Source organism: Spinacia oleracea, chromosome 6, assembly GCF_020520425.1.
Source record: "Spinacia oleracea cultivar Varoflay chromosome 6, BTI_SOV_V1, whole genome shotgun sequence".
Taxonomy (NCBI): domain Eukaryota; kingdom Viridiplantae; phylum Streptophyta; class Magnoliopsida; order Caryophyllales; family Amaranthaceae; genus Spinacia; species Spinacia oleracea.
The window spans coordinates 128,741,271-128,755,056 of NC_079492.1; the positions used below are offsets into that span (position 1 = coordinate 128,741,271).

At 40.1% G+C, this 13,786-nt stretch overlaps 1 protein-coding gene and 1 pseudogene across 2 annotated transcripts; both read right to left on the reverse strand.

Annotated features, from left to right (window-relative positions):
- Nucleotides 1-1,599: 1,599 nt before the first annotated feature.
- Nucleotides 1,600-5,630, reverse strand: LOC110787882 (uncharacterized). 2 transcript variants are annotated; one of them, XM_056831831.1, is made up of 5 exons: nt 5,389-5,629; nt 4,024-4,103; nt 3,344-3,526; nt 2,039-2,153; nt 1,600-1,917 (listed from the first exon to the last, which is right to left on the reverse strand). In XM_056831831.1, exons 1-4 carry the CDS (start codon nt 5,457-5,459, stop codon nt 2,131-2,133), a joined length of 357 nt encoding a protein of 118 aa, XP_056687809.1. In that variant the 5' UTR covers nt 5,460-5,629; the 3' UTR covers nt 1,600-1,917; nt 2,039-2,130. The 2 variants fall into 2 exon arrangements, with proteins under 2 accessions (XP_056687809.1, XP_056687808.1); XM_056831830.1 differs by having other exon boundaries at nt 2,039-3,526; nt 5,389-5,630.
- A 1,125-nt stretch (nt 5,631-6,755) lies between these two features.
- LOC130464556 (uncharacterized) lies at nt 6,756-6,855 on the reverse strand (annotated as a pseudogene).
- Between the last annotated feature and the right edge of the window lie 6,931 nt (nt 6,856-13,786).

The window sequence follows — 13,786 nt, forward strand, 5'->3', positions numbered from 1 at the left end:
TGGTTGAGCCCCGAGAGTTAGACTCGGTAATATGGGCGAAGGATATTGAAGATTGCAAATCGCCCTGTGAGCTGAGGGCGAAACGCGACCATCGGGCGAAAGGAAGAAAGAATTGAAGTCTTCAACGTGCGCCCGATCGGGCGATCGGGCGACCATCTGGAGCTGTTTTGAGCCTATTGCAAACCGCACGATCGGGCGGAATTTCGCCCGATCGGGCCGACTGTCGAGCACTTCGCCCGATCGGGTTCGCGAGCTTCTTTTCCGTTTTTATGCTTTATTTTAGGCAAACTATATAAACTAGCCTTTATTATTTTGAAGGACATCTATTATTCTAGTTTCTAATTACTTAGTTTTATTTGAGTTCTCTCTATTCTCTCCAAACACTTAGTTTTAATTTTAATCAAAGATTCAAGCTTTATTATTCCATTGTCCTTTAATTCGGTATTATTTCTGGCTCTAATTTAATTCATTGCTTTAATCATGTTTTCCATTATGTTAATTGCGTTGTTATTTATTATCATGAGTGAGTAGTTTAATTTCTAGGGTTTAGGGGATCCATGAATGCATGATTGGGATTATATGTGGACTTGGTTACTGATTGATTGATTATAATTTCTATAGCTTATTATTATTGCTCGTCAATTCTGTTCGGCCGGACTATTTTGATTTGAGTTTGATTAACCTTAGATTATGCGCCGAGAGGTATAAATCTGATGTTTTTGGTCTTTGGCATTAGATAGGAATTATTTCTAGTACGTAGCAAGAGCTCGATAGTTGTTCTATCCTAAGTAATTCATAAGATTCGAGAGATGCATGCTTTCCTAGTTATGATTGTTAATTGATTGTTATTGTCCGTTGTCCAATCCCGGTCTGCATTTATGGTGAGCCGCTGCCCTAGATTCCTTTAATATTGTTATTTTTCGATTTGATTACTTGTTTTAGTTTAATACACAAACCAATCCAACTCTTATTACCAGTAGTCTAGATTAGTAATTTAATAGTAGAAAGAACGCATGTTTCACTGTGGATACGATCCCTGCTTCCCTTGCTATATTTTTAGTTGGTGAACGTTAGGTTTATCTTTGATAGGAGTGCGATTTAGCCTGTCAAATTTTGGCGCCGTTGCGGGGGAAACGGTTTTATTTTCTGTTATTAATTGTTTTTCTAGATTATCGTTTGTTACTTCTCAAGGGACTCCTCACTACTACAAAAACACCTTTTCGTGTCGTCTCTAAATTGTCTTTAGTGTCGCCTATGGTGCGACTCTGAAGCTAGGGACTCTAAAACTTTTTGGTGTTTTGGAGTCGCCCCTTTGAGGCGACACGAATGTTATTATACGTGTCGCCTGTTATGGAAGAGGCGACACTAAAGATATATTTTTCAAAAAAATTAATTTATTAATTAATCTTTCCGAGTCGCCTATTATAAAAGAGGCGACACGAAAGGTACTTTTTAATTATTTTAAAAGAATTAATTAACCTTTAATGTCGCCTCTAATCTGTATAGGCGACACGGAAAATAATTTCCGGAATTATTTTTCTAATTTTTAAATTATACGAGTCGCCTCTAAAGTTTATAGGCGACACGAAAACATATTTTTCAGACATTTTTATTAAATTTGTTAATAATCGAGTCGCCTAATATACTAAGAGGCGACACGAAAGATGTTCTGCACCATAAACATGTATCAAAATTCAACAAAATAATAAAATATTTACTGCTGGGAGCATGGTAGAGGTGATTAGATGCTGACAAGTGAAACTTCATCACAGTTCAGACCACATATTACTGCTATTAACAAACAAGTTTCCATTTGTAGACTTCTTGTGCTACCTCTCAGGCATTTAAATGCTGGCCTCCGAGTTCATTCAGCTTCACGCGACTTGCTTGTGGACTTGCTGCCACCACAGAAAAATCCTGCATGCAGCCAAAGGAAAAAAATCAACAGATCGAGATGGATCGAGATGAAACTGTATCAGATTTTAGATGAGTAATTGAAAAAGTATTATGAATGTAACATTACTAGATAGTTACTCACATCTATTACGTAAATTCCCTGTTCAGGATTGGTTCTTTGTAGAAGTTCCATCACAACATCACGAGTGCACTGAGCATTCTGTGATTAAAAACCTACCAACAACGAACAAGAACACCTAGACAGTACAAAAAAATCGTCTAAAGATAACAAAGCTGAAAAAAGACACTACAGAGTAATTAACGCTCTTAGAACAAAATGAGGGAGAAAAAAGGTGATGATAACGGATAAGGTTATGCATAACAGGAATCAAACGAGTGTTATTGTCAGATTGCGGGGAGAACATGGTCTGAAACCATCATGTTAGAACTTATATGTGGAACTCATATTACAATAATACATGGTCGATTAACTTAGAATATTAACTTATAATTGCAATACCTATCAGTATATATGTTAACTTTCAACATAGACAAGGGTATTTCAAGAAGCACTAAACAGTTAAACTTAGTTTCCCAGGTAAGTTATCACATATCAGCTTCTCTATGCTTCACTTTGATCGATGATACTAGAGTGGCCTCGTTTTTAGTTAAGTTTTTTAACAAGATAGATAAGTGGCCTCGTTTTTAGTTAAGTTTTTATATCAAGAGAGATATATACTACTGATACTTTCCTCTCGATTATATTCTCGGACCAGGAGTATGAGACATCCTTAGCTGTCCTTCAATAGCTGTCAATATTAGTATGGGTGGTCAGCAAAGTTGCTAACTGTAGTCCAGTGCATGTGTAAAATAGTACTGTCATTCAAACTATAGTGACTCAAATACTTTCTACCTAATCCGTAGCGGGACCATGTATCCGAAAAACCATTCAGGTTTCTCTGGATCAGATCCCCACACACACACACATATGGACTTTTATGAACTAATGTGCATTTTAAAATACATATTATCATGTCAAGCAACTCATGTGCCAAATCATATGCAGAAGTACACTAATGGAAAACGCCAGAATGTCCACCAAAACTCAATAAAAAATCAGAAATAAATTCAAACTCAGCTTACATCAAACAAAGAAAACAACATTAACTCGTAACAGTTATGGGCTTCCAAACAAAGTAGAAGGCAAAAGTAGATAAAGACAAACACCACAACAACATATTCAACATCAAGGATACATAAATCGGTTAAGAAACACACAACTCGTCCTCACATCAAATCTAAAATTAATCACAGGTGGAATACTGAAGTTGGGACTACCTGCACATTTAAGCTAGTTATAAGTGAACTCGAAAACTCTAAAACTGTCCCCTGCATTAAGAATAATCATTCAAAGAAACAGAAAATGTATTATAGACTCCAGGGATACCTTGGTGCACTGGATATGGACTCCTAATCCCCATAGGACTTGACGCAGGGGCTTGGTTCACAGGATATAGGCTCCCGATTCTCATTGGAATAGAAGTAGGGTCGGGCCTGGCGGAGCTATAATTAGGATCTCCACCTTGATACACTGATGAGTGATGAGGTGCATAATTGCTGCTAAGATCATCTATATTATAATTTCAAGATAATTAATCTAAATATCTCACTTTATATATACATCGGTATAACATTGTTATTAGACTACCACATTTAACTTAAAGCCAAAAAAATAAAAATCTTACATATACTCTCTAAGGTAATTAAAAAATAGTTACAATAAATTAGTGTTGTTAGTCATATGTCTGATTTTACTAATTTCTAAGAGTTTCTATGATTTTTATATAGGGGAAAGAGTTATTAATGGCGCACAAGAAAATGCCTCAATTTCCTGTACCATGTAAGACAGAATGTTTGGTTTTTTTGGCTTTCACCTAGATTACATAAAAATGATATATCAATTGCAGAACTTAGGTCGGAATGCAGCACACCGAGACCATACTAAATGAAGGAAACAATTATCGAATTATTTGCAGTAATGCATTTTGTAAGTTTTCTTTCTCACTTTACTTAGGTCATCCAAATTCCTCAATAGTGAATAATAATACCTGCAGATCAGAGTGTTACCTGTCTGGCGGTCTGTCATGAGAAAAAATCCTTCCTGGTAAACTGAAATCTCAAGTCCAGCAATTTTCCAAATCCGAAACCTGCAATGCCATAAACAATCAAGGGCATGGAACAACGATGACCGTCCCTAAGAGAGTAAAAGAATGAGATATGCAGGAGAAACCACCACCTATAAAGATATTTTATTCAATACAAAGGCTAAGCAAGATTATTCAATACACATTACTTATATAAAAGGCAGAATCTACAGTGAAGTAAGGCCTTCCTAGCAATAGGCAGATCTGCTGGTTCAAAACAAGTGTAGGTTACATCAACAAGAGATTGATAATAGTTCTGAAAACCCGCATATCTTAGCAAAAGATGAATACCAATAGTTCAAAATACCATAAACACAACAAAACACCTTTTAAAGGTAACAACAGCCGCATCTACCCAATCAATTGTGTAACATGCTCATTTCCAATCCTAAAAACATGCACTATCCACGTGATGTCTCATTTCCCCCAATTACCAAAAAGGCACACATTTCATAATTGCTAATTTATGACAACAACACAAAGAAAACAGTAAATCGACTCAAAAGCAAGCATATTTAACAAGTCATCTGACTCTATACTATTCCACAATTACGGACTAAAACTTCTAATTCACTAAGTTCTATTAGAACTTTTTGACATAGAATTTTTACTATACACTACTCCCATCTGGATTTAAAGTCACATATATTAGGGGAAATATATATTCGATTTGGACTACAATGCCACATAGGGGAAATATATCATAAATACCAATAGCAATCAGGACAATACTCTGGAGGGACTCATGCCACCTTCAAAATGCTACCCTCATGTACCTAAAACCATAATCTAATCTCATTAAAGTTGCATCATACTACTTCAGAAGCTTCAATGGAAGAATTAGCTATACCCTCCAACTTAATTCCCCAAAACTCAACATAAATTAGATTAACCCCCAAATATTGATACACTAAAAAATGTTAAATTGAATCATAATTCGTAATTACATCAAAATCTCACATACATTATAATTAGAGCTGCCATACTATAGATCTACCCGGCATGATTCGACGCACACACAATCTGGACCAAAACCCCAATGTGACAGCTCTAACAATAATTGTTACCATTAAAATCAGAAAGATCACAATGCTCCAGAGTATCAATAAACCAACATTCACAAACTTTAATCATAAATTGAATTGATTAAAAAAAGTTCAGCAAATTAAAGATTGTATATTTAACTGAAAATTCATACATTATATAAACACAAAGATGGGCAATTAACGAAATGAATTTGTATGAAAAAGAAATTGCAATTGATTGGGGAAAATAGGGAGGAGCATACCTGAAAAGAGGAAGGAGAGAAGGGAGAAGAGGAAGCAGGATCAGGAGAATCGAAGATGGTGAGAAGCCCATTGATTGTTCCTTTCTCCACTATCGCCACTTGTGAGAACCGCAGGATTACCAGAGGTTTTGGGGGAGGAAGATCGTGGTGAGTCTTGCGTTAGAGATTGAGGGTAGGTTAAGGGTTCCAAGTTTCCAACTCTAAATGTTCAGTTTTTGTTTATAGGAAATCCTTAGGAAAATTTGTTCCGCGATTTTTTTTTGTTTATATTTATTTTATTTTTATTTTTTTGAGAGTGATAGGTGTCACCTGTTTTAATGTGTGACATCAATACTTTTAAAGTCTCATTATCACAGGCGACACAATAGTTATTTTATTTGATTTTTTAAAAAAAAATTGAAAAGAAAATTAGGAAGAAATAGGTGTCGCCTGTTAAAATATGCGACACCAAAACATTTAGAGTCTCATTTTTTAACACAGGCGACACTGAAAGTATTTATTTGATTTTTTTTTTAAATCAAAAAACCATATATAGAAGAAATAGGTGTCGCCTGTTACTAATGTGCGACACCAAAACTTTTAGAGTCTCATTTTATAACAAAGGCGACACGCCAGTCTTTTTCAAATATCTGCTAGCAACTTTACGTGTCGCCTGTTTTATAAAATGGGACTCCAAATGTTTTGGTGTCGCACATTAATTTGAGGCGACTCTAAAAGGGCGACTTATAAAGGTGTTTTTGTAGTAGTGCCTGTTCCTTGAGGTCGGATCTCACGACTGTTTTCTAGTTTTTGCTTGTTTATGCCCAGGACTGTCCATACCAGCGATCTGACTTCGTTCGATCCTGAACCTGAACGGACCTTTTGTAGACGGCGTAGATTCGTTCAACAGTTGAGAGACTATTCTGACTCTGAATCCGACTATCTGATTAGCAATCTATTCCATACAGATTCAGAGATGGGTGACCAAGCACCACCACCGCCACCCCCACTTGTGCCAAGGCTTACAGACTATTCTAAACCAAGTCTATCTATGCTTCCCAAGGAAATCATGCCTTCTATTGCGGTCGAGAATTTCAAGATCAAACCCCAGCTGATAAACATGATCGAGAGACACCAATTCGGTGGGGAAAAGGGTGAAGATCCTAATCTCCATATTCAGTCTTTCATTGAGTACTGTGCCACCATTAAGCAGAAGAATTTAACACCGGATCAGACTATGGAGATACTCTTTCCATTTTCATTGAGTGGGAAGGCAAAGCTATGGATTAACAGTCTCAACCGCGCAGCTATGAAAATCACCGATTGGAATTCCTTGGCCCTTGCGTTCTATGTTAAATATTTCCCACCTGAGAAGACAGCTCGTTTGAGGGGTCAGATATTAGGTATCTCTCAACAAGCAGATGAGAGTTTGTTCGAGGTTTGGGAGAGATTCAAAGACTTGTAAAGAGAGTGCCCGCACCATGGTTTGGATGACTGGTTCCTGGTTCAGCAGTTCTATAATGGTCTGGGTAATGAGTCTAGGTGTCTTTTGGATTCAGCTGCCAGTGGGAGATTTATGCAACTGGAGGTGCCTAGAGCTTTAGAGGTGATTGAGGAGATGGCCATCCATAGTGCCCAATATGGGAATCCTAGAGGTTTTGCCGACCGGGGTGTTAAGCATGAGATGAATTCTATTGAACAGCTTACTGCTCAGCTAACCCTACATCACAAGCTAGATAATATACAGATCGCATCTTCCCAATCCACCCAACATGCTAGTGTCGCTGCAATGAGTGCCCAATCTGCCAATGTCTGTAATAGTTGTGGGATGCAAGGCCATTATGCACAGGAATGCCGGAGCTCTATCGAACAATGCAATGCATTCCAGACCTACAAGCAGAACAATCCGTACTCCAACTCTTACAATGAGGGGTATAAAAACAACCCCCTACTATCATATAGGAGTACTAATGTCCAGAATCCTCATCAGATTCAACACCCTCCACCACCACAACAACATTACCAACCACCACCACAACAGTCATACCAACCGCGGAGTAACTACAACCCGCAGCTTAGTGGACCACCTGGCTTTCCTCCACAACCTCAACCCACACATCCTGATCCCATGCTTGTAGAGATGAGGAATATGATGTTGGAATTGCAGAGGTCTATGAGCGAAAAGGATGCCAAAATCGATGCCCTCACTGCTCATAACAAGATCATGGATAAACAGTTGGCACAAATGGCTACTACTCTTGCAGAGAGACCCAAAGGTCAACTCCCTTCACAGCCTGTGACCAGAGAGTCTGTAAATGTTGTCACCTTGCGGAGTGGATATGAGTATGATGGGCCGCCTATGACTATTGAAGGAGAGGTTGAAGTACCTATAAGTGATAGTGTGACAGAAGAAAGTGGGAAAGTGCTCAAGGAGAAGGAAGCTAGTACAAGGGTTGAGAAGAAAGTTGAGATACAAGTTCCACCTATCAAACTTCCCTTCCCTCACCGTCGGCTAAAGAACAATCTAGACAAGCAGTTTGGTAAGTTCTTAGAAGTGGTAAAGAATCTGCAGGTAACAGTCCCTTTCACTGAATTAATTACTCAAGTACCTGCATATGCTAAATACATGAAAGACATCTTCACTAGGAAGAGAGAATTTAGTAAGGTGGAGACTGTTGCATTTACTGAAGAGTGCAGTGCCTTACTACAAAATAAGTCTCCACCCAAGTTGAAGGACCCCGGGAGTTTCTCTATCCCGTGTAATATTGGCAACCTTTTTATTGACAAAGCCTTATGTGATTTAGGTGCCAGTGTTAGTGTCATGCCCCTGTCTGTTTGTACTAAGTTGAACATGGGTGATTTAAAAGTTACCAACATAACTCTGCAAATGGTTGATCGATATGTGAAATACCCCTTAGGTGTTTTAGAAGATGTGCCTGTTAGAGTAGGTAAATTTTTTATTCCTGTTGATTTTGTTGTGTTGGGCATGGAAGAGGACAGGCAAATTCCTATAATTTTAGGTCGACCTTTCCTACACACTGCGGGGGCAATCATAGATGTCAAGAATGGCAAGCTGACTTTAAATGTGGGGGATGACAAGGTTACTTTTAATTTAACCCATGTTGCTAAGAGCCCTATGGTAGGGGAGTCATGTTTTGGAGTCAATGTTTCTAATGATTATTTTAACACTGAATTGACTCATACTAACTCTAACAATCCTTCGGAAAAAGCGCATTGTTTCAAATTGTTTTGCAGGTGGAGGTGATCGGAGTATGAACTCTTTGGCATGGGTTCGAAAGGAGGCATGATTTGATGATGCTGAGACCCGAAATGCCGAAAGCTCGGTGAACGGTGGGCACCGCATTCATGATAGGGGTCGTGATCTGTCACTTTCCGCACCACATAGCTCATCCAAGGCATTTGAATTAACACCAGATGGCACCATCTTTGGTGCCCCCATTCGATGAGTTGTCGTGGCTCTCATCCCCTCCTTTTCGTTATCTGCGCATAAACTGGGATTGTGTAATGGGGACATTGCATCAATCTAATAGGGGATGGGTACTTCACTATCCATTTATTGCTTTCCGTAGTGTACTTTTTCTTGCTTTCGTTTGTGTGTTTTAGTATAATTCTTGAGCAAGTGTGTGTTTCATTGTAGTTTTTGGTGTTAGAGAGGTCAGAAGAGGGTATTTTATAGTTTGGATGTTTGATGTTGTGCAGGTCTAAGGCTCCAAGTTTGCAAGAGTGGAATTAAAGCTGAAACGGAGCAGTCTGCATTTCGCCCGATCCGGATCGGGCGCGTGTCGATTTTAGAGAGAAGGTTGAAAATCGCCCGACAGGGCGAAGGAAGCCCGATCGACTCCAATGGCGAGTAAATCGCCCGATCGGGCGACATTCCGCCTGATCGGGCGGTTGTTGATGACGTCACTCCAAAGTTAGAGAAGGATTCTGGGTTGGAAAAAGTCGAAGGAAATGGGCATTGCATTTCGCCTAATCCGGATCGGGCGAGGAGCGCCCGATCGGGTGCGCACAGAAAGAAGAAAAGGGCTGAAAAATCGCCCGATCGGGCGAGCTTCTGCCCGACCGGGCGAAACGCGAATCAGCGTGTTTAAGTTACGGAAACCCCTTCCTCCTCATTCTTTTCTTCATCTTCAACCTTATTTTCTCTCTCTTCCTCCATTAAACCCCAACTCTCACAAACTTCAATCCTTCATATCTCCCTCAAATCTCCACCAAATTCAACAAACTTTACATCAAAATCTTCCTCTCATCATCCTCTACAACCTACTCCCAACCAATTTCAATTTCCTCCACTCTCCACCAAACCCCCAAATTCAACCAAAAAGCTCAAAAACCCTCAAAAACTCAGATTTTACACCATGACTAGCCGACCAAGGAGGAGTTGCACCACACAACCAAGGAACCAACATGAGGCTTCTACAAGCCGAGCTCGGGAGCCGACACCACCACCTCCGCCGCCCCAATTCGAAGCCGATGCGGACTTCCCGGATGTCATTTTTGCTACGGAGTGGCAACGGGACTGATTCATCCACCTCAAGAAGAGGGAGGTAATCCCCACTTGTTTTATATGTCAAAAATCTCTTCATTATATGGGTATTGAGCATGATGTAAAGCGAGTCTTTTATGGTGTCGGTATGAAGGATATGTATAGTATGTTGCGTCTCAACTTTAGGCGTTTAACTTTGGAATTTCTGAGTTCGTTGGTTTTGCGTAGAGATGGTTATAGAACTGTGTCGGCGGTTCATTTTCGCTTGATGAACCGTAATGTTAGCCTGAGTATAGCTGATTTTGGTGGGATTTTTGGTTTCTCCACCACCCATAGTAGGAAACCTGGTAGTGCGCATAATAATTGTACCATGTGGGGAAAGCTGACTGGTAATGATAACCCCGGTAGTATGCAACACTTGCATGCTTCCAAGATTCAACACCGTGTCCCTATTGTTTTCTACAGGTTCCTGGGGTTCACAATTTTTGGTAGGGAGGAGACACAAAATGTTAGGAGTACTGAGCTGGAGATTTTGGGTGGCTATGTTTTAGAGGGGGAAGAGAGGTATAAAATGAACCTAGCACATCATATGGCCTCCCAACTCTATTCTATATCCACCAGCACGCACACCCCTCGCATTACCGTTGGTGGGTTGATCACCCACATTTCCATGGCCACAGTTAACTTTGTTGAGGCTAACCAAACCCCGATTTTGGGTAGCAACTTACTTGATTTGGCTTATTTTGCTGGACTTCGCCGCCTACAGGGTGAGCATGGGTTGTTTAGGCCGGGTGCCATGTATTGGACGTTCGAGATGAACAGGCTTTTCACCTTGCCTGGCCCTCAGGGCCACACCCGTTTCAGACCCGGTCAGGCTCACTATTTATATGTTGGATTTGAGGGTGAGCCGCAGCCTGACCCGCAGCCCCAGCCTGACCCACAACCAGAGCCCCACCAGTTCGAGCCCGAGCCTCGCACCTACTTTAGGAGGGGGCGTCGAGGGGATGAGGGGAGGCCACAGAGGAGGATCAGGGGTCCATTCATGAGAGGTTGGGCAGACTTGAGCTCGGTTTCCATGAGTTCGCGACTGATCACCAGAGGACCATGTTCCCTTTCTATGATCAGTATGCCAGGCAGGGCTACATTTCTCCGGACGCTCAGCACCCTTCCTAGTTTACCTATCCCGCGGAGGGATATGGAGCTCCCGGTTCCATGGGCATTTTCACACCCACCCACTACGGTGGGTATGGAGTGGGCATTAGTGGTTATGGTGGTCGAGGTGGTGATGATGGTGATGATGGTCAAGGCCATCAGTGATGCTGGGGAGGATCGAGATGGTTCGATACCCCTTAAGCCAATGAGGACATTGTCTGATTTAGCTTGAGGGGTGTTTCACTCACTTGTACTTTTTAGGTATGTTTTCTTTTTATTTCTGCATTTTCTTATTTTGGTGTGTTTATTTTTGTGTGTTTACTGTTTTCTAGAGTATTTATTGCTTTGAAAAAAAAAATACAAAAATACGTTCCGATGAACACAAAATCATGCTTCCCTGTGCCCCTTGAGCGAAAATTGTTTTGATTCTTGGTATTTGATGATGAGTAATGTAGATGTGTTAGCCATGATTTGATATTCGATTGCTTTGATGCCTTAACATGAGTCAACTCCGACTAACTATTTGTGGACTTGGTGCTTGACTAGTTGACTTGGTTAGGATGTGTGATAGCTTCCTGGTGTGTCATTGATTTTGAGTATTGATTTGCAACTGTTAGTAGTGTTTTATGACTCATATACATGCACATTGTGGAGGACGAAGGCATTTTTCTGTTTAGGTAGCCTTCAGATGAATCTAGATACATTTGTTCTCTCCTTTTCTACCCATGTTGTTGCTTGTGCCCTTTATTCGGTGACTAGCCACATTACAAGCCTGTAAAAACCCCATTGGTTACTAGTCCCAAGCCTAGCTTGGGGGAGCTAATAGTAGTGAGGTGAGGGAGTTGTAGTGTGCTACATTTTGAGCACAAAGTAGGTATTGAAAAGGAGTTCGTCTTATCATGTTTGTTGTTGAAAATGAGTTGAAAATGAAAAGAGATGAAAGAACAAAACAAATGTGAAGGTTTCTAAAAAGAAAGAAAAAGAGAGATTGAAAATGAAAACAAAGAGAAAAATCTATTACTCTCATAAAAATTTCAAAGTATTGTTTCAATCAAGTTTTGCAAATTCATATCCTTGTGAGTGATTGGTTACAATTGTGAAAAAGGGCAAGAAAGTATGGTGATGGCTATTTGTTGTTTTGTCATGTGTTGAGTGGGAGAGTTATGGTCATTATATTGGTTGATCATGGTTGTTCTTAGGATTTATGCTCCCCAAAGCCAAGGCTTTAAAGCTCACATTATACCCAAATTTACCGCACCCTTACCTAAGCCTAACATTACAAGCTTTGAAGACCTTCCGACCTTTGTGCATAGAGTCGTACTTATGTGAAAATAGTTGTTTATCAATGCAAGTTATGACATGACGCATTTCGAGTCGACTACTAGGTTGAGTGTATGTTTTTCTAGACACACGAGTGTTGTGAGTTTGGGAGGGCATTGTTCACTTATATGTTGGGAGGAGAGCGAACGGGTACATATTTTATCCGCCAGATAAATGAGTGACGAGTGTGTGAGCACTAGTCTTGAATTCCATTGTGCATTTGTGGTTCGCTTTGCGTGACGAGTGTTAGGGTGGATTAGTGGTTGAATGGATTTGATTGGTTGACATTGATGCATGCTCGTTGGATTTTGCCTTGAATTATGTTTTTCATTTTGAAATATGTTAGGGGTGAAGTTGGTCTTGTATTCATCGATGATTTCCTTGCTTAGAGACAAGCAAGGATCTAGCTTGGGGGAGTTTGATATGTGTGTTTTATATAGTGTTTTACCCCCGTCCCTTAGTACTTTTATGCGTCAAATGAGCTCTTATGAGCCATTTTTAGTACTAATATACGTTATTGAGTGTGCCTTGATTTTCAGGTTTGATTATGAAGAAATTGGTCTTTTTAGACCCGTTTCATGGTGATTTAGGCCACTACACGAGCCCGAGGAAGTTCGGGACCTTTATCGTCGACTTTTGGGAGCCTTAGATGCTTATGGTTGAGCCCCGAGAGTTAGACTCGGTAATATGGGCGAAGGATATTGAAGATTGCAAATCGCCCTGTGAGCTGAGGGCGAAACGCGACCATCGGGCGAAAGGAAGAAAGAATTGAAGTCTTCAACGCGCGCCCGATCGGGCGCACTTCGCCCGATCCGGATCGGGCGCACTTCGCCCGATCCGGATCGGGCGGCCATCTGGAGCTGTATTGAGCCTATTGCAAACCGCCCGATCGGGCGGAATTTCGCCCGATCGGGCGACGCCAACTTCCAGCAGATTTTCGCGAGCTTCTTTTCCGTTTTTATGCTTTATTTTAGGCAAACTATATAAACTAGCCTTTATTATTTTGAAGGACATCTATTATTCTAGTTTCTAATTACTTAGTTTTATTTGAGTTCTCTCTATTCTCTCCAAACACTTAGTTTTAATTTTAATCAAAGATTCAAGCTTTATTATTCCATTGTCCTTTAATTCGGTATTATTTCTGGCTCTAATTTAATTCATTGCTTTAATCATGTTTTCCATTATGTTAATTGCGTTGTTATTTATTATCATGAGTGAGTAGTTTAATTTATAGGGTTTAGGGGATCCATGAATGCATGATTGGGATTATATGTGGACTTGATTACTGATTGATTGATTATAATTTCTATAGCTTATTATTATTATTGCTCGTCAATTCTGTTCGGCCGGACTATTTTGATTTGAGTTTGATTAACCTTAGATTATGCGCCGAGAGGTATAAATCTGATGTTCTTGGTCTGTGGCTATTAGATAGGAATT